The sequence below is a fragment of the Nyctereutes procyonoides genome, unplaced genomic scaffold (genome assembly GCF_905146905.1).
Source record: "Nyctereutes procyonoides isolate TBG_1078 unplaced genomic scaffold, NYPRO_anot_genome, whole genome shotgun sequence".
In the NCBI taxonomy this organism is placed as follows: domain Eukaryota; kingdom Metazoa; phylum Chordata; class Mammalia; order Carnivora; family Canidae; genus Nyctereutes; species Nyctereutes procyonoides.
Genome location: NW_026575126.1, coordinates 14583147 through 14601743, shown reverse-complemented (window position 1 = coordinate 14601743; position 18597 = coordinate 14583147). Strand labels below are relative to the sequence as shown.

The 18597-nt window shown below is 40.6% G+C and overlaps 1 protein-coding gene across 1 annotated transcript in view; it reads left to right on the top strand.

Moving 5' to 3' along the window:
* The window catches only part of LPAR3 (lysophosphatidic acid receptor 3), a 76621-nt gene extending 58264 nt beyond the window's left edge, over nucleotides 1-18357 (top strand). Inside the window, exon 3 of the mRNA XM_055340347.1 lies at nucleotides 16591-18357. Within this exon, the coding sequence (XP_055196322.1) occupies nucleotides 16591-16919 (329 nt within the window). The 3' untranslated portion in view covers nucleotides 16920-18357. The remainder of the gene's footprint in view (nucleotides 1-16590) is intronic.
* Nucleotides 18358-18597: the final 240 nt, after the last annotated feature.

The following is an 18597-nucleotide window of genomic DNA, read 5'->3' as shown; positions in this document are numbered from 1 at the left end:
GATTCAGCCTGGGGGCAGCATCTGGGGAAAGCTGTGAAGAGCAGTGACAAATGAGCTGGACTTGAAAGAATAAAGGCAAAGGAGGTCACCAGGCAGTAAATGTGACAGGCAAAATGTGAATAAAGCATAGGTGTCACTACTGATTTGCTTCCTTCCCTTATTCCCTTTGGCCTGCTCTCTCTGTTAATTACCAAGGGGTTAAGATAGTCAATACCTGGCAAGTTCAGGTACAATCAGAAGTTGCCTTTTTTGCAGAATCAGAACATTAGAGACTGCCCAGCCATAAGAATGGACACACTGGCCAAGAACTTTTCTTCTGGGAGTTTCCTGTGGTGCTTCTAGAGATCCCGGGCTCCAGTGACATTCTTTCTTCTGAGATGTTATCACCTTCAGTCAGATTTCAGTGAAGGTACTACAGACCCAAGGACCATTGTATCTCTTTAAGTGGCTTAGGGCTTAACTGAAAGAGCAAGCTTTTTCCCTCCCATTTCCAGGCTCTCACAGGATACCTTAATAGCATCTTTAAGTATGTCTCGCAGTGTCCATCTTTCCTTCCATCATTATCTTTTACACATATTCTTTTATTTTAAGATTTTATTTATTCATGAGAGGCACAGAGAAACAGAGACACAGGCTGAGAGAGAAGCAGGTTCCCCAAGGGGGGCCCGATACAGGACTCAATCTCGGGACCATGCCGTGAGCTGAAGGCAGATGCTCAACCACCAAGCCACCCTGTCCCCTTTTGCACATATTCTATTTATGTCCTCCAGGCTTACTTTGCTATATACGTAAGCTACCCATTTCCTCATATTCCTTTCCCTTCTATCAAACTTTGCAAATTTGGTTATTGCAAACTAGGAGTATGTTTCCGAATACTGCTTTTTCTTTTTCTGATGGCATAGCTGATCCCTTAGTAAGTTTAAGTAGTCAGGTTGTACTTCACCAACAGTTTTTTTCTTGAGTATAAGCCTGACCAATAATGGTTTTTCATAAGCTCTTATAGACCTAGGCCATTCAGTATTACCAAATTATATTTCCCACGAGTCTACAGAGTATATTAGAATTGAATACTTTTCCTTTCCAATAGAAGGATCCCCAAGAAACCATTTTGTCAGCGGGATGGAAACAGATATGGTCATCAGACTTCTGAATTGTGGATGAGAGTTAAAACCTGGGTTTGTATAAAAGCTAGCACTTTGCACATTTGCCCTGAGCATGAGAATCCCTTGGAGTATTCTTTGAACATTCAGATCCTTGGGCCCCTACTCCAGACTCCCTAGAATCAGAACCTCCGGAAGGGAACTAGAAAGTACCATTTACATAGAAGTGTTTGTAGGTAAATAAAATGGGCAAAGACCCCCCCCCACTTCATATTTACTTTACAACTGGGATGATAGGCAATTAGTAAATCAGTCAGTCACCCAGCTAACTAATCAACAAGATAAGTGCAGAGAGTGACAAGAAAATCAAGCAGAATGATATTTTAGGGAATGACTGGGCTGGGCACTACTTTATGTGGCACAAAGGAAGTCCTCTCCAAAGGGTACTAAACTGTGAGGAGCTGATGAAGTCAAGAACTGGGAAAGAGATCGTGTCCATCTTGTTTATCTTGTGTCCTGGGTAACCTGTGCTATCATTGGTTCCTCTTGGGGCTTAATAAATTTTTGTTGGATGATGTGTGCTCTTGGAGGGGGAAGTGATCATTTGTGACCTTTTGTCTCAGTGTATAGTATAGCATATCTTCCTTTCTTTACCTTGTGATTAATGTACAACTAATAGAAAATGTTTTTAATTAACATTGCAACAACAAACCTCACATTTTACACAATTGATTTTTATTGGTTCTACTTTAACGGTTATAACATGGTTTTACCATTTAATGATTTTCTCTTACTATGCATTTACCTATTTAGTAAACTATCGGTGGGTAACTTGGAGTAAAACACCCATTAAAAAATTTGTTGGGAGAGGCAGTCTTGATCTTCTTATTTCTCAACTGCATAAACTCAGTCTTATCGCATTTCTTGCAGTAGAAATCTAGTGCATGCAGATATATTTGTTCCCAAAATAGAAACAAAGCTAGCTTTAGTGAGAGCTTAAGGTATGCTCCTAGCAAAAAACGAAAGACAATAATGAGAGAGGTAGGGAAGAAGAAATAGCACCTGGCTTATGCTGCCTAGATATTATATTTGCTGGGGTATTTGGATAATACTGTATATTTTGTGGTCTTTTCTAAGCACACACATGTACATGCACAATGCATCTTGTTCTTTTTTAAAAAAATACTTTGAAAGAGCATAAGTGCAAGCAAGGGAATGGGCAGAGAGAGAAAGAGAATCTCAAGCAGTCTCCTCTCTTAGCTTGGAGCCTGATGCAGGGCTCAATTTTATGACCCTGAGATCATGACCTGAGCCAAGATCAAGTCAGATGCTCAACCGACTGAGCCATCAAGGTGCCTCTTAACTTGTTCTTTTTAATCAGAATGGATTAATTCTATATTTATAGTGTCTTATAACCTATGTTTTACGTAAATTCAACAATATAATATAAGCATCTTCTACATCAATATTGTTTTCAGTACTGTTATTGTTTATATCTATTATTTTCAGTTATTTCAATGTTTTAACAATATTGTTTTTAATATATCAAAAATATTTTTATATTGAAAACAATGTAATAATACCAATACTGCCATAAGGTATTCCTAACATTTGTAGCGGGAGGAGGGGCAGAGGGAGAAGGGGAAAATCTAACGCAGACTCCCCACTGAGCACAGAGCCCATCCCCAGGGCTCAGCCTCACCATGGGGAGATCACGACCTGAGCTGAAACCCAGAGTCAGATGTTCAACCAACTGAGCCACCCAGGTGCCCCTACATTTGCATCCTTTTAAAAACTCAATCCATGGTGACACTTAGAGAATGGTAAGTTCAACTCTTGTGAATACCATTAGGCAGTATGCCCTAACAGGTATCTCATGCATACCCTGCAGTGGTGGTCATTTACTCCTCTGTCTCCTTTGACTTGCTATTCCTAGTCATTAGCATAGTGTGTGATACTTAACAAATGTTCACTGTATATTAACTGAATACACATTGGTATCTGAGAGCATTCTGGGTGTCCCCACTCAGATAGCAGTTTCTGCTAGAATCACGTAACGTGCATCTTAAATTTACCACAGAATTCTCTCTCACACTTGGCACCATAGAGAGCATCCATGTTTGCCTACTTGGACTATTCATTGGCCATGACTGAAGGAAGCTCTGAGTGAAACCCAGAATCATCAAATGTGAGAGCCAAAGGGAACCTTGCAGATCATTCTGGTCCAATCTCATTAATGGACAGATGAAGAAATTGGCAGCAGAGAAACATAATGACCTTTTAAAAAGCGTACTCCTGGGTCTGGATTCAAATTGATATCCTTTCATTTAACAAGCTTTTATTAAGTACCTACTATGTTTATGGTGCTTGGCTAAGCACTGGATAACCCAAGTTGAATAAGATACAAAAGGGGTCTTTCTGAGGATGTCAGCCTAGCAGGGCAGCCAAATGCATGCAGAATTGGGACCACTTGTAATAAATTGTGTGTGTGTGTGTGTACATGCACACGCAGATACACAACAACAACTGAAGCATCCTACAGGATGTGTTTATGAATTGCCTTAGGAGGCACAGCAGGGGAAGTAACCCTATCTGCGCAGTCAGAACTAACATTTTCTGAGGGTTTTCTGTGTTGGACATTCCGTGTATTATCTTATGAAATTCTTACAAAATTCCTGTCAGGTCAGTATCATCATGCTCATCCCATAGCTTAGAAAATGGTGGGAGGCCCAAGAAGGTGAATGGATTTGCCCATGGTCCCCTCGGTGTCTGCTTGATCTCCGGCCTATGCTCTGTTCACCAGAACAGGGATGGTTAGGTGGGTTTCACCTCAAGGGCAAATTCCATCTGATTGCTAGAGGATGTTTGGAGCTGTGCTGTGAAGGATTTGAAGTGAATGTGGATCCAGCTACAGGTGGTGTGGTGGATAAATAATGGTGCCCAGGGGCATGGGATGGGAGGTGATAGCTCTCGTGTGAAGACATTGTAGTTCCTAAGCTAAAACATGCTCTTGCTCCTCCAGGTCCAGCTTTCTGTAGGTCAATTTCTGTTCCCTTCCTCTGAGCTCAGAATGGTGTTTTGTGCCATCTGAGTGTCCAGAATCTTGTATTCTATTCAAATCAACTTTCCCGTGCAGTGTCCCATATTATGCAGCCCTTTTGAAAATTTTCAACCTCATCAAAGATACCCCTTTAGGGACGCCTGGGTGGCTCAGTGGTTGAGCATCTGCCTTTGGCTCAGGGCGTGATCCTGCGGTCCCGGGATCGAGTCCCACATTGGGCTCCCTGCATGGAGCCTGCTTCTGCCTCTGCCTCTCTCTCTCTCTCTCTCTCCCATGAATAAATAGAATCTTTAAAAAAAAAAAAGATATCCCTTTAACATCCCCTCAGAACCCTGCTCTGTGCCAGTGACAGTTTATGTCATAAAATATTATATGCCTATGGCTTAATATGTTTACATTTTTAGGTAGGGTGCAACAGAGACCTTCCTAATCCAAAGGAAGTGACTCCAGCAAGAATTTCAGATCCTTGGGCAGACTAGTTGGAATCTGTCCATCTTTAAAATTATACCAAACAAAGAGCTGTTACTCTGCCAATACATGCAGCTGACCTCACACCTTTTCTTAGATGCTGAAGAGCCCTTGGTGTAATAGTTAGTGAGGTACTGAGGTATTATTGGTCCATACATATTATGCTCAAAGAGGAATCTGGAGGTGGAGATGGTGTTCCCTTACTTATTCAGCTTATGATTTCCAGCTGTTGCCCAGAGTTAAACACTAGAATTAGGTCTAGGGCTGTGGTTCTAGCTGCTATGCCACTCCTTTATATTTTATCTCATAACCCCTTGGCACTGAGATTTTCAGTTCCAAAGCTGGCCACAAATTTAAAACAAGTGCCTAAAACCAGTTGTTAGAGTCAAAAGACCCAACAGACATGACAATAGTGTTAAATGAATCATTTGTGGAATGCTTAACTGCTCATCTTCTATTTGAAGTGTCTCAGTGTTTTCTTGCTTTCTGTAGTAAAAATAAGTCAGGTTTCCTAAAAGTATATGTTTTCATTCCTTTCACATATGTGACAATCTATTTTCTGAATTATTGGATTTCTGAAGCACTGTGGGTAAACAAATACAAATTTAAATGCAAACCACATCTGAAAGTGTTATTTTGAAATTATTGAACAAATTCTTTGCTATCATGAGAGGATTGCCATTTAACTATTTTGTTAGTATGTGACTTGCACAATATAACGTTGCTGATCAAGAATAACTTTTTAATTTAAAATTTTACTTTTAAAATTTCTTTTCAGATAAGAGAGTTTTCCTCAGATGAGGTTCACAACCTGATTTTTATGTAGAGTTGTAATTTTCTATTTTAGTAAATCAGACAGCCCTGTGGCTTACTAGGTTAGCATTATTGCCTGTGCCCTGCCACTTTTTCCTGGACAAAAAACAAGGAATAACAGAGTGAACATATTTAAAATATATCCTCCTGTTTGATGAAATGAGTAGTCCATGTGCCAAAGTGTGACTATTCTGTGTGAGTGATTGCTTTTATTGTTATAGATGTTTTATTTATGTGCCACTCGCATGTCAGGATTTTTTTAATTGCATGTGTGAATTTTTAAACAGATGAAAATATGGGTACAAGTCTGACTAGTGGAATAGAAAAAAAATATGAGTCCTGAAGAATGGGTGTCACATACCTTGAAGTCTTCATCTTTTGTATATCCTGTCACCAAAACCTAAAGAATGCTGAACTATCTTAATTACATTCCAATGAGAGGCCCTTCTTCCAGATGGATTGGTGTTCTTCTTTCTAGTTTCCTATATATTGTGGAGATGAAGTATTAGCCAGGGGATTTTTGAGATATTTCGAAAACTTCCAAATAAGAGAAGAGGGCTGTTATAGACTGTCTAACATAATATTGATTAGAGACCTGAAAAGATCTTTTATTTAACTTGTCACCAATATTTTCATTTGTAATTCTATCTTCCAAAACGTTAGACATTCCTTAATTTGATATTTCTGATTACCTTAAATTGGAGTCATTAAATATCATTTCAGCACTGTAATTGCATATTCTAGTATATGATTCACTATGCTTTAAAAATTAACATTGAACTCATGGTACTGGTTTTTGAGTATAGCACTAAAACTAGTTTATTTAATTACCAGAGGAAAGCTCATTTGTAGTCTAATTGGACAATTAGTGAGTCTCTTAAACAGGTACTGAAAGAACATAGTGCCTCATTAAAATAAAACCTAATTGCTTCTTGTCAATGTAACTGACCTGTCACTTGGCAATAGAAGGAAATGAGATTTGTTATCCAAATGTAATTATCATGAAAATATCCACTCTTAGGAGCTGGCACATGGTATGTGATTGCTGAGTAAATATTTATTAATGGAAGGACGACATATGGCCAAAGTGCCCACCTACTGCTGGTAACTCCCAAATCAACATTTCAATTTGGAGCTCTCAGAGTGCCGGCTGCCTTCTACACGTTTCTGGCTTGAGGAACCATAGGTACTCTCCTTATCGAATGGTGAAAACCAAACACTCTCCTTCTAAACCTGTTCCTTCTGCTGCCTCTCTGCTTGGTTATCAGAACCACATGCAACTCACCCTGGATTCTTTCCTCTCCCTCAGTTGCCACAGCCAGTTCCTATCAAGTCCTTCAGTCTCTTCCTCTTTACCATCTGTTTCTGTCCATCTCTACCACCACTGCTCTTTCCACCCTTATCATTCTCACCTGAATTTTGGCCAGTCCTCAGTTGAGTCTCCCTACCTAGGCCAGTGGTTTTCATGCTTTGCTATACTAAAGCATTCCCCAGGGAGCTAGCTTACCCCCGGAGATGCTTAGATCTTACTTTCATCAGTTTCTCACTTGGTAGATCTAGGTGGGGCCTAGAAACCTGAATTTTAAAGAGCTCCTGACTACCCACCCCCAGTGGTTCTGATGCAGGTGGGAGCAGACTTCGAGCTCCACTTACCTCTAGTCTGTTCTGAGCACTGAAAATTTTGCTCTAAAATACAATACTTACAAGTGTTCTATAGTTTTCAGAGTACACATCCTTTAGGTTAGGTTTATTCTTCGATTAGGTTTATTCCTAGATATGGGTTTTGGTATAATTGTAAATGGGATCTATTCCTCGATTTCTCTTTCTTCTGCTTGATTATTAGTGTATGGAAATGCAGCTGACTTCTGTGCATTGATTTTATATCCTGCCACTTTGCTGAATTCCTGTATCAGTTCTAACAACTTTTTGGTGGAATCTTCTTTTTTAAATTTGAGAGAGAGAGCACAAGCCGGAGATGGGGGGAAGCAGAGAGAGAAGCAGACTACCCACTGAACAGGGAGCTTAATATGGGGCTTGATCTCAGGACTCAAAGATCTTGAAGGCAGCCGAAGGCAGACGCTTAATTAACCAACTAAGCCACCCAGATGCTCTGGTGGAATCTTTTGGGTTTTCTATATCAAGTATCATGTCATCTGCAAAGAGTGAAAATGTGACTTCTTTGCCAATTTAGATGCCTTTTATTTCTTTTTGCTGTCTGATTGCTGAGGCTAGGATTTCCAGTACTATGTTGAACAATATTGGTAAGAGGAGACATCCCTGTCATATTCCTGGGAAGAGATATTTGCAAATGACATAGCAGATAAAGGTATAGTATCCAAAATCTATAAAGCCTTATCAAACTCAACACCCAAAAAACACAAAATCCAGTCAAGAAATGGGCAGAAGACATGAACAGACATTTCTCCAAAGAAGACATAGAAATGGCTAACAGACACATGAAAAAATGCCCAACATCACTTAGCATTAGGGAAATACAAATCAAAACCACAATGAGATATCACCTCACACTGGTCAGAATGGCTGAAAGTAACAACTCAGGAAACAGCAGAGATTGGTGAGGATGCAGAGTAAGGGGAACCCTTGTACACTGGGAATGCAGACTAGTGCAAGCACTCTGGAAAACAGTATGGAGGTTCCTCAAGAAGCTAAAAATAGAGCTGCCCTATGACCTAGAAATTGCATTACTAGGTATTTATCCAAAGGATACAAATATAGTGATTCAAAGGGACACCTGCACTCCATTTATAGCAGCAATGTCCACAATAGCCAAACTATGGAAAGAGCCCAGATGTCCATCAACAGAGGAATGGATAAAGAGGGGATATATATATATATATATAAGAACATTACTCAGGCATCAAAAAGAATGAAATCTTGCCATTTGCAATGACGTGGATGGAACTAGTGTATTAGCAAAACAAGTCAAGCAGAGGAAGACAAGTACCATATGACTTCACTCATATGTGTGTAATCTAAGAAACAAAACAGATGAAGATGGAGAAGGGAAGGAAAAAGAAACTAAGATGAAAACAGAGAGGGAGGCAAACCATAGGAGACTCTTAACTATAGGGAACCAACTGAGGGTTGCTGGAAGGGAGAGGGGTGGAGGATAGATAGGGTAACTGGGTGATGGGCATTAAGGAGGGCACATGATGTGATGAGCACTGGGTGTTACATGCAACTGATGAATCACTAAATTCTACCCTTGAAACTAATAATACAGTATAGGTTAACTAAGTTGAACTTAAATAAAAAAAGAATTTTAAGGAAACGACTTATCCATGCTCCATTAAAAACCTTCAAAAAGCTACCATTCCATAGCAGTTTTTTAAAAAAAAAAATTTTAAAGATTTTATTTTATTTATTCATGAGAGACAAGAGTCCATAGCAGTTTTAAACAGCGGTCAGTGGGGCTCCCCAGGGAGCCCCAGTGCATATACACATGTGGAGTGGGGGTTGTAGTGTAGAGGAGCATGGATTCTGCTGTGAAGGGCTTTACTCAACTTCTCCTCACCCCCTGCTCTCCCATCTCTTTCTTTTAGTCAGAGAAGCTTGGATTTTGAACTTTAACAAGAGATTTCCTTTGGGAAGTGTTTCTCTACTTTTTAAAAACCTGATTTGAAAAACCACTCATCTATAGACATGGTTTATGCTTTTTTCTTTTAAAATCAGGACCCACAATAAGAAATGATGTACATTCTATATCATGGCCCAGTGCACACCCACATTTTTGTGTGTAACTGAAACAAGTTTCATGAAACATACTCTTACTATACTTGATGCACTCTGATGTTTTCTGTTCTGTTCTATTTCATCTTTTAGAAAATTGCTGGTTGCCACCCACTAAATTGATTTCACAGCTCACTAATGACTTGCAATTGAGTTTGAAAAACCTCTGATCTAGCCTTTCTCAATGGGATTCTCTCATGAACCATGGAGCATAGAAATATTTCTTAATCTTCTCAAGAATGCTGTATGACTCATACCATTCTAGATGCTTGGGAGAGAAGTTAATTCATTATACAGAATGGACACCTGAGGGCAAAGGCTTATGGGGTCTGATCTTTATAATAAATTCAGACTCCTGAGTGCTGCCCACAGGACCCTTGCTCAGAGATGCCTGTGTGTGTGTGTGTGTGTGTGTGTGTGTGTGTGTGTGTGGGTGAGGGTGGGGGGTATGGTACAAAAGTGATATTGAATAGGCAACGTGGGTCTGGCCCATGTCATCTCTCAGACTTTACTATACTTCTTCAGTCACCTCTCTAGGTTAAAACCATCCTGAACTATTTGGAATTCCCCCCATGTATCATGTTGTTTCTCACCTCTGCATGGCTGGTCTTAACCATCAACACTTAGCTCACCTGGCTGTCACTTCACCTGAGACTTTCCTTGATGACAGTCAGAATCATGACACATTGTACCCACGTTCTGTGCCTGTCAGCACCTGGGGGGCAGGACCAGATGCTGTTCACAAGAGCAGATGCTGCAACTAGGGCGGTACCTGGCCCTGTGAGGCCTCTTATTAAATCTCACATACCTTCAACTGCCTCATCTCTGCTATGGTGTGTGGGGCTCCATACTTCATTCTGAGGATACAGACTGGTTATGAGGTACAGCCCACATGCTTAGGGAGCTTATAACAGGCCTGAGAGAGAGGATATAGGTATTAAAAACTATCTCCAGTTTAGCCTGGTGCTCAAGAGTTTGATGGAGGAGTCCAGTCAGGTCTGGGTTCAAATTATGACTCTTCTACTAGTTGGCTTCTGGGCCCAAGACAAATTCTTGACCTACTTCTAAACTTCAAATCACTGTGTGTAAGATTGGGATTATTGTAAGAGGGGCAACCTCACAGGGCTATGAGTTTTAAATGACCAGTGCATCTAAAGCCCCGAACATGCTGCCTGGCCCAGAGCTCTTGGCAGATGTGAGAGTAAATTAAGCAGGTAATGTGCTTGGGGGCACATGATGTTATAGGTGGAGAGTGCCCTGGGAGTTGAGAGGAAGGAGTGATTGCTGTGGGTCGGATGATGGGAGAGGTCCAGTAGAGGAAGCAGAATTTGAGCTAAGCTTAGAAAGAAAAGTAGACCTTAGATTAGAAGACAGGAAGGCATTCCTGGCAGGGCAAACCAGAGAGCCAACAAAGGCCAGAGGAGGACGTGCACGCCTTACCAGAGGTTTTAACTACTGGGTCTGATGTGAGATCAGGGGATTTGCATTATTATTTTTTTAATTTTGTTTATTTATGAGAGAGAATGAGAGTGAGTGCGTGCGCACAAGCAGGGGGAAGGGAGAGAGAGAGAAGCAGGCCTCTCCCCTACTGAGTGGGGAGCCTGAGGTGGGGCTCCATCCCAACCCTGAGATCATGACCTTGGCTCAAGGCAAAGATGATTGACTGAGCCACCCAGGCGCCCTGGGGATCTGCATTATTACAAAAGTGCCTCTGGTAATTCAGATGACCAGCCAGGTTTGGGAACAGCTAGCTCAAAGTATTCATCTCCATCAGTTTTTAGCCATACTGTCGGATAATTGTGTCCGGAAAACAAACAAGTCAAATTTGCTTGAATCTTATGGAGAGTTGAAATTCATAATTTTGTAGAACGTAGCAATTTTCTACTTGGAAAAGAGTTTAGAAACCACTTAACCCTGTATCTCATTTAGGAAAAATGCCTTCCTTTTGCATATCTCAGGAAGATCCAGGCAAAGGAAGTGTTCTGCTGATGGGAGGCTCTCTGCCCACTCAACAACCAGTTCCCCTCCCAAATAGCTTCATTTACTTAGGAAGAACTCTTACATCCAATTTTTTTTCTCTTTGTACTTTTTCTGCTGTTTTAGACTGACCTTCTAGAATGGCCCAGGACAAGTCTGCGCATCCTCTTTCTACATGATGATCTTTCAGGCTTTTGAGGTAGTTAGCACATCATGTCTTTCCTAAGCCTTTTCTTCTCCAAGGGGAACATACTTGATTTTTTCCACTGGTTGCCAAATAGACACCTTGGATCCACTTGTATTTATGAATGCCTGATTTTTTTTTTTAAAGTGATTAGGACTTGTCATGACCTCTCTTTGAAAACTCTGCTTATTCCCAGCTGGCATGGTCTGAACATGGAATCTAAATACTCAAAAAATATTTACGTTAGGTATTTTCCTCCAAAACCTTTGGAACGTGGTAGGGGACTGACTCATATATATTTCCCAGGATCTATCATCTGCCCCCTTTTTAAGAACTAGGCCAGTTGCCTATCTGTTTGTTTATGGCATCCCCTGCAATCTCAAAGAATTTCTCCAAGATTACAGATTCCCCAGGCCAAGACCATTCCTGACATGTTCTTCTCCTTTTAAATTGTTTTGGGGGCCTCATCTCTAGCTGCCCACATACAGTAAAACCCCCGAAGAATGAAGTATTAGATAAACCTCATATCTGTGCTGAGATGTGTTGGGTGGGAGAGGCTGACTGCCAGGTGGAGGAGTCAGGAAGTGTGGGGTATTTACCAGGGTTACTGCCCGGTGTGCAGCCAGCACCTGAGACAGCATGCCCGAGGCCGGGCTCTCTGGCAGTGCAGGGTATCTGGGCTGCTTTGTGAAAGAAGACTTGCCTTCTGTTGTTCTTGGAAACAGTATAAAGAAAAGGTCAGCAGATTTTTGTTTCTTCTTACTCCTAATACTAGCATTTATTTTTGTTGGAATTCTTTCTCCTTTCTTTCCTCCCTTCCCTTCTTTCTTTTCTTCTTCCCTTCCTTCCCCCCTTCCCCTTTCCCCTCCCCTTTCCTCTTCCTAATTTCTTCCCTTTCCTTCCCTCTTCCCCCTTCCCTTCCCTTCCTGACATAAAATCTTTATGCTAACAAACCAAAGAATGACTTAATTGTTATATACACACAGCTTCATGGTATGTGACAGACCATAAATGGGAATTTAAGGACCAAAAGTACCCTTCTCCCTCCCCCATCACTCACTTTGGTAAGATTCTGTATCCATTGCTGAATAAGCCTCACATGTGGACAGGAACACAGACTCTGGTGCCAGGGTATCAAATCTGGGTTCAAATCCTGGCTCTGTGGCTTTGAGCATATTACCTTGCTTCTCTGTGTTTCACCTTCCTCAGGTTTAAAAAGAGAGTTGCATCAGTATTTTTATGAGGTAGTGTTCATAATAATACTAGTAGGATTGCCATGAAAATTAAATGGATAATTCATATAAAATTCTTAGAACGGTGTCTGGCATATAATCATTGCTCAATGAGAAGTTTGTCAAGTGTTGACTGAATGAATTATGTAGTTCAGTGCAAAGGGGAAATATACATGAATTGCATTGTGACAAGCAAGACATCAGTTTGGAGACTTTATTTAGAGTGTTTGGATCCCCTAATATAAAACAGTTTTGTGCTGGGTGGGGAAAAAACACTTTTATGATTTGAAAAAAAATTGATTTAAAAAAGTTTTTAGGAAAGCATAGTGGCAATTTTATCCTTTTTTGACATGTGTATGTGTGAGATACATCATTCAGAGAAAATTATATAAGACATGCGTATGGTATAAAGAATAACACTTACAGAACATGAGAGACTCCTAACTCTGAAAAACGAACAAGGGGTGGTGGAAAGGGAGGTGGGTGGGGGGTGGGGGTGACTGGGTGACGGGCACTGAGGGGGGCACTTGATGGGATGAGCACTGGGTGTTATGCTATATGTTGGCAAATTGAATTCCAGTTTAAAAAAATGTAAAAAATAAATAAATAAATAAATAAATAAATAAATAAATAAATAAATAAATAAATCTTAAAAAATAAAAAAAAGAATAACACTTAAAATAATTTTTAAAAAAACATTAAAAATTCCTGTGTACCTGCCACTCAACATAATAGAACATCTCTAATATCTTAAGCATCACCTATGTGGCCCTGCCCCAGTGACCCTTTCTCCTGGAGAAATGACTGTATCATAAATTTCATGTTAATAGTCTTGCTTTTCCTTATGGTTTTACCACGTATGGATGTAATGTTAGACATCAAATTGTTTAGATTCACCTGTTTTAAAAAAATGATAACCACATTAACATTGGGCTTGATTTTCAGTGCATTTGGATTCATTTCCAGTATCTTCTTTTGTTCTTTATTTGTTCTACTTTCCTATGTTTGACTCTCCCCCCAAACTCCTTTTTTTTATATTGAGATCTTGTTTTCCTTTCCTTTGGTTCCATCCTTCCCCTTCCATTAATTTGGAAGTTATATACTCTATTAAATTTTGACATGCATATTTAACAAAGTATAAAGTTAATCGATATTTTCCTCATTAACACAAGGACGTTGGAACTCTCCCACCGGGATTTCTTTGGAATCATGCAATTTCACACAGAAAGGAGTCTTCGCATCAAAATTGGCAGCAACAGCTTTTGATGTCTGGCTTGTTTAGTTCTTGCCTCTTGACAACATAGTAACCCTCCCTCGGGAAGAGCAGAGAACAAAAGTGTTACTGTTAAGGGAAATACAGACCACTGGACCCGGATGGGGCCTTCAAGTTTATCTAAACTAGTGTTTTCCAAACTTTTGGCAAAGCCCAACAGTAAGAAATAAGTTTACTGCATAACCAATACACACATAAACATAGTGTATAAAACTGAAACAAAAATTGCATGAAACAAAACTTCCTTTGGTCTATGCAATATACTCTGAGCTATTCCATTCCATTCTTGCATTTAAAAATCCCCAGACTGGGATCCCTGGGTGGCGCAGCGGTTTGGCGCCTGCCTTTGGCCCAGGGCGCGATCCTGGAGACCCGGGATCGAATCCCACGTCGGGCTCCCGGTGCATGGAGCCTGCTTCTCCCTCTGCCTGTGTCTCTGCCTCTCTCTCTCTCTCTCTCTGTGACTATCATAAATAAATAAAAATTAAAAAAAAAAACCTTTAAAAATCCCCAGACTTGTCCAAACCCATTAAATTGACTGCATACACACTAAGGTGTCCTAGCCCCAAATTGGAAAAACCCAGAACTTTCCTAAAGTCCTCAATTTATAGTTTAGGAAGCCGAACCCCAGACAGATGACATGGGTGGCCAGAGTTGTGCAGTAAGTGTAGGGTAGGACCCAATCTCTGACCTCTTATCTCCAAGTTCTTTATTCATATAGGCCAGCTGGACCAAAAATAATACAGAAAGGGGTGAAAAGGGAACCACTGATGAGCTGTAATTATGAAATGGAGAATTAAACCCTCCTGATAACTCCTAAACATCTAATTTTGACCGATGTCTTTGACAGAACATCTCATGATAACCACTAATTAGTGAACCCAACTCAAGGAATGGCATCACTTTCATTACTTCTGACCCCTCACAACCATCCAGAGTCGGGATTGTTATCTTTATTTCATAAGTGAGAAATGAGGGTGGTGCTTGGGTGGCTCAGTCAGTTGAGCTTTGGCTCAGATCATGATCTCAGGGTCCTGGGATGGAGCCCTGTGTCAGGATCCCTACTCAGTGGGGAGTCTGCTTGTCCCTCTCTTTCTGCCCCTCTCCCCACTCATGTTCATGCTCTCTCTCTCTTTTTCTCTCTGTCCCTCTCCAATGAATAAATAAAACCTGAAAAAGTAATAGTAATAAAGCAAGGAAATGGGAGCTCAGAGAAATGCAGTGATTTGCCTCATTTGTGTAGCTCAAAGTGAGGAGCTGGGCACACCTGTCTGACCCTGAGGCTCATGGCATTTTACAGCCTCACATGGCCTTTTTATAATTCTTGATTTGACTTGCTTATTATTATATCTCTCATAATAAAGGTGAAGGGACAAGAGGAATACTGTCCAGGACTAATTCTAACCAATAAGAATAACTAGTTGGTGATGTGATTTATAGACTTGCTTGTTTATTCTATCTCCCCCCTAGCACTTAGCTCTTGGAGTGCATAGTTCGCCTCATTTGCTGTCTAGTGCATTCCTGGTACGTCGTAAGCTCATGATGAATGTTTATGGAATGGATAAGCAAGGTTGCTTAGAAATGATAAGGACTTTGGAGGAAAGAAACCATATCACATTATAGAGACAGGTCACCTATATCGTGGCCAAGAGCACAGCCTCTGGAGAAAGACTGCCAACACTCCCAATTAGATGTTTCTTACCAGCTGTTCGATGGTGAACAAGTTACCTCACTTTCTTGTGCCCCCTTTTTCTGGGGATGCCTACTTCTTAGTGTGGTTCTATGAGTAAAGGAAAGCATTTACATTAGTGCCTGGCTCATAGTAAGCATTGTATAAATGTGAGCTATCACTGTTATCCAAGGTGATGGTGATGGAACAGGGGAATATTGAACCTATGTCTCATATTTTAGGAAAAATGTGTCAGAAAGCTTTAGTGGTAAGCTAGGCATGATCAGATGTCTGGTGACTCAAAAGAGACTACCCTTCATGTGCAGTTGGTGCTAAAATTGTGCTAAATAAACAGACCTGCTACAAGCACATCTCTATCTCATCATTAAAAAGAAAGACTTATTTCTGACAACAACCAACAGGAACAAAAAATCGAGAGCAGAGAATCAAGCAGATGGCCTATGAATATGTCAGAAAGAATCCAGGGCTTCCTCAGCATCAACATGGATTTATAGAGTGAAATTTGTGAGCAGGTGACTTAGCTAAGAGACCAGGAGAATGCTATAGATGCCATGGGTCATATTGTCAGCAAAACATTTAGAACATCTGAGTTGTAGCACAGCGGAGTGTAGGGTTGATGGTGTGAGGCCTTCCCACACGCACTCCTGGCATTTGTCCTTGGTTTTCTCATCTGCCAAGCATGGGTGATGACTGCAGGAGCCTCCCAGTGTGGATTAGAGAGCTGACAGAGATGAGGGATGTGGAGTGCTTAGTAAACATGAGGTAAATGTGAGCCCCTAATTATGAGCCCTGGGAAAGCAGGTAAGGAGCTGAAATAGAACACAGAGAACAGTCAAGGAAGTGGCCAGCTGTTCACCCCTAACGAGCCCAGGACTCAAGTGCTCAGAGGATGGATGGAAGTGGGCTTTGCAGTTGTCAAAACAAATCCTCAAAAAACAAAACAAAACAAAAAACAAATCCTCAAGGTCATTGTTGCCACTGACTGAAGGCAGGGCAAGAGGAAACCTAACTGAGCAGCCTGCTTCCTTTTCTCTCCCCGCAGGGGCCTTCGTCGTGTGCTGGACCCCAGGCCTGGTCGTTCTGCTGCTCGACGGCCTGAACTGCACGCAGTGTGGTGTGCAGCATGTGAAAAGGTGGTTCCTGCTGCTGGCACTGCTGAACTCAGTCATGAACCCCATCATCTACTCCTACAAAGATGAGGACATGTACAGCACCATGAAGAAGATGATCTGCTGCTTCTCTCAGGAGAAGAACTCAGAGAGACGCCCCTCCCGCATCGCCTCCACCATCCTCAGCCGGAGCGACACAGGCAGCCAGTATAAGGAAGACAGTATCAGCCAAGGCACAGTCTGCAACAAGAGCAGTTCCTAAACTGTGGGTGTGCCTACCAGGGCCTCCTCTGGGAGAGGAGCTGTTAAGAATGGCTACCTGTCTCTAACTACACCCACCTACAGTGTTATTTCAGGTCGAAATGAATCACTGGTAGATTTTTAAAAATTATTTTACATAATTTCAAAGCATGAGCAGTAGAGGGGACACAGTGCATTTGGAGAAAATGCACAAAAGAGAGAGACAGCACAGTGGAATCCTCAGTGATGTCCTTGGAACTGCTTGGAGGACCATTCTGGGCCCTTGTCACCATCTTGTAGCCATTCTCTTTGTGTTTTAAAAGGATGTTGATAAAGGGCCTTAGGCCAAGATAAATAATAATGTTACTTGAGCCACTTGATATAGCTGCTTGGAAAGCCTATGTAGTTCTTTCTGCATGCATTTAAAATTTTGAAAATGCTTCAGCTATGATATTTGTTTCCTCAAAGAAACCATGGCCAGTAGCTAGTTGTTCCATAGGAATCTCAGAATAGCAAATCAGTAAGGGCTCCAGATTTGACTTGGTTTTTAACTGAAAGAACATTCTGAGCAAGAAGATTTACTTAATAACAAAAACAGGTACATGTTAGAAACTTCTCTTGAAGCAGCACACACACACAAAAAAAGGCCTTGAAGTGGTCATCTTAAGTGTGCATGGGTGTGTATACACTCCTGTATGTTTATACATTTCTAATTTGTATTTAAAGACCTCAAGGACAGTGATGGTGAAGTAAATTCACTGGCCACCTAGACTTTCAGTCTAGGACTATAGCTGTAGAAATGACCTGTCATGCTCTAAAAGAAAAGAAAAAGGGATGACTCATTTGCAAACAGACACAGAGCAGATTAGAAGGTATATTGATAAGTGGGCTGAATTCCTTTCATATAGGATCACATATGAGCTTGACTTGAGTCCTTATTTTCACTTACCTCCATATCACTGGTGGCTTGTCAGACTTAGTATGTGGAATAATTTTCACATTTCATATTTTGCCCAGAGTTATCGACATATTTCCGGTACTTGTCTTCCGTATGGAATGAATTTTGATCTGAGTCCTATTTAAAAATCATCTCTGTCAAAGACCTAAGTAAACATGAAAGGCAAGTCAGTAAAAAAAAAATTTTCATACACATAGGCTACTGACCAAAGTTTTTATGTAAAGCATTTAGAATATATTCTGATTTTAAAATAAGAATAACTTCAAGGCAGTTATTATAGTATTTATGTAGTTTGCAAAAGAAGTTTACATTTTTTTGCTATTGTGATGTAACATTTATGTGCAAGAACTACTTGGAATAAAAGGATTTGAGAAGTCATGCTTTTTAGATGGAATGGCCTAAAATAGAGAGTATTATGATTTGAAGGTGTAGATTTCACAGACTCCATGTAGTAAGTGGGTCTATCTGAAGCTTATGTCAAAGTTCCTGATAAAATAAAATAAAATAAAATAATTTGTTCCCTCTTGTTGAGTGCATTATTGCTTTGTGTATTTTCTAAGTAAAAATATAGTCTGTGGCAAGTATAACACACATTTCTATTGCAGAAGAAAAATCAGATTTGCCATGAAGTACATACTTTCAATGTTTTATGTAAGCATTTTGAATCTACAGCTGGCCAAAGGGTGGAGGATTGAAATTGAATTCCAGTCCCTGAATAGCTACTAAGGGATCTTTAAAGGTT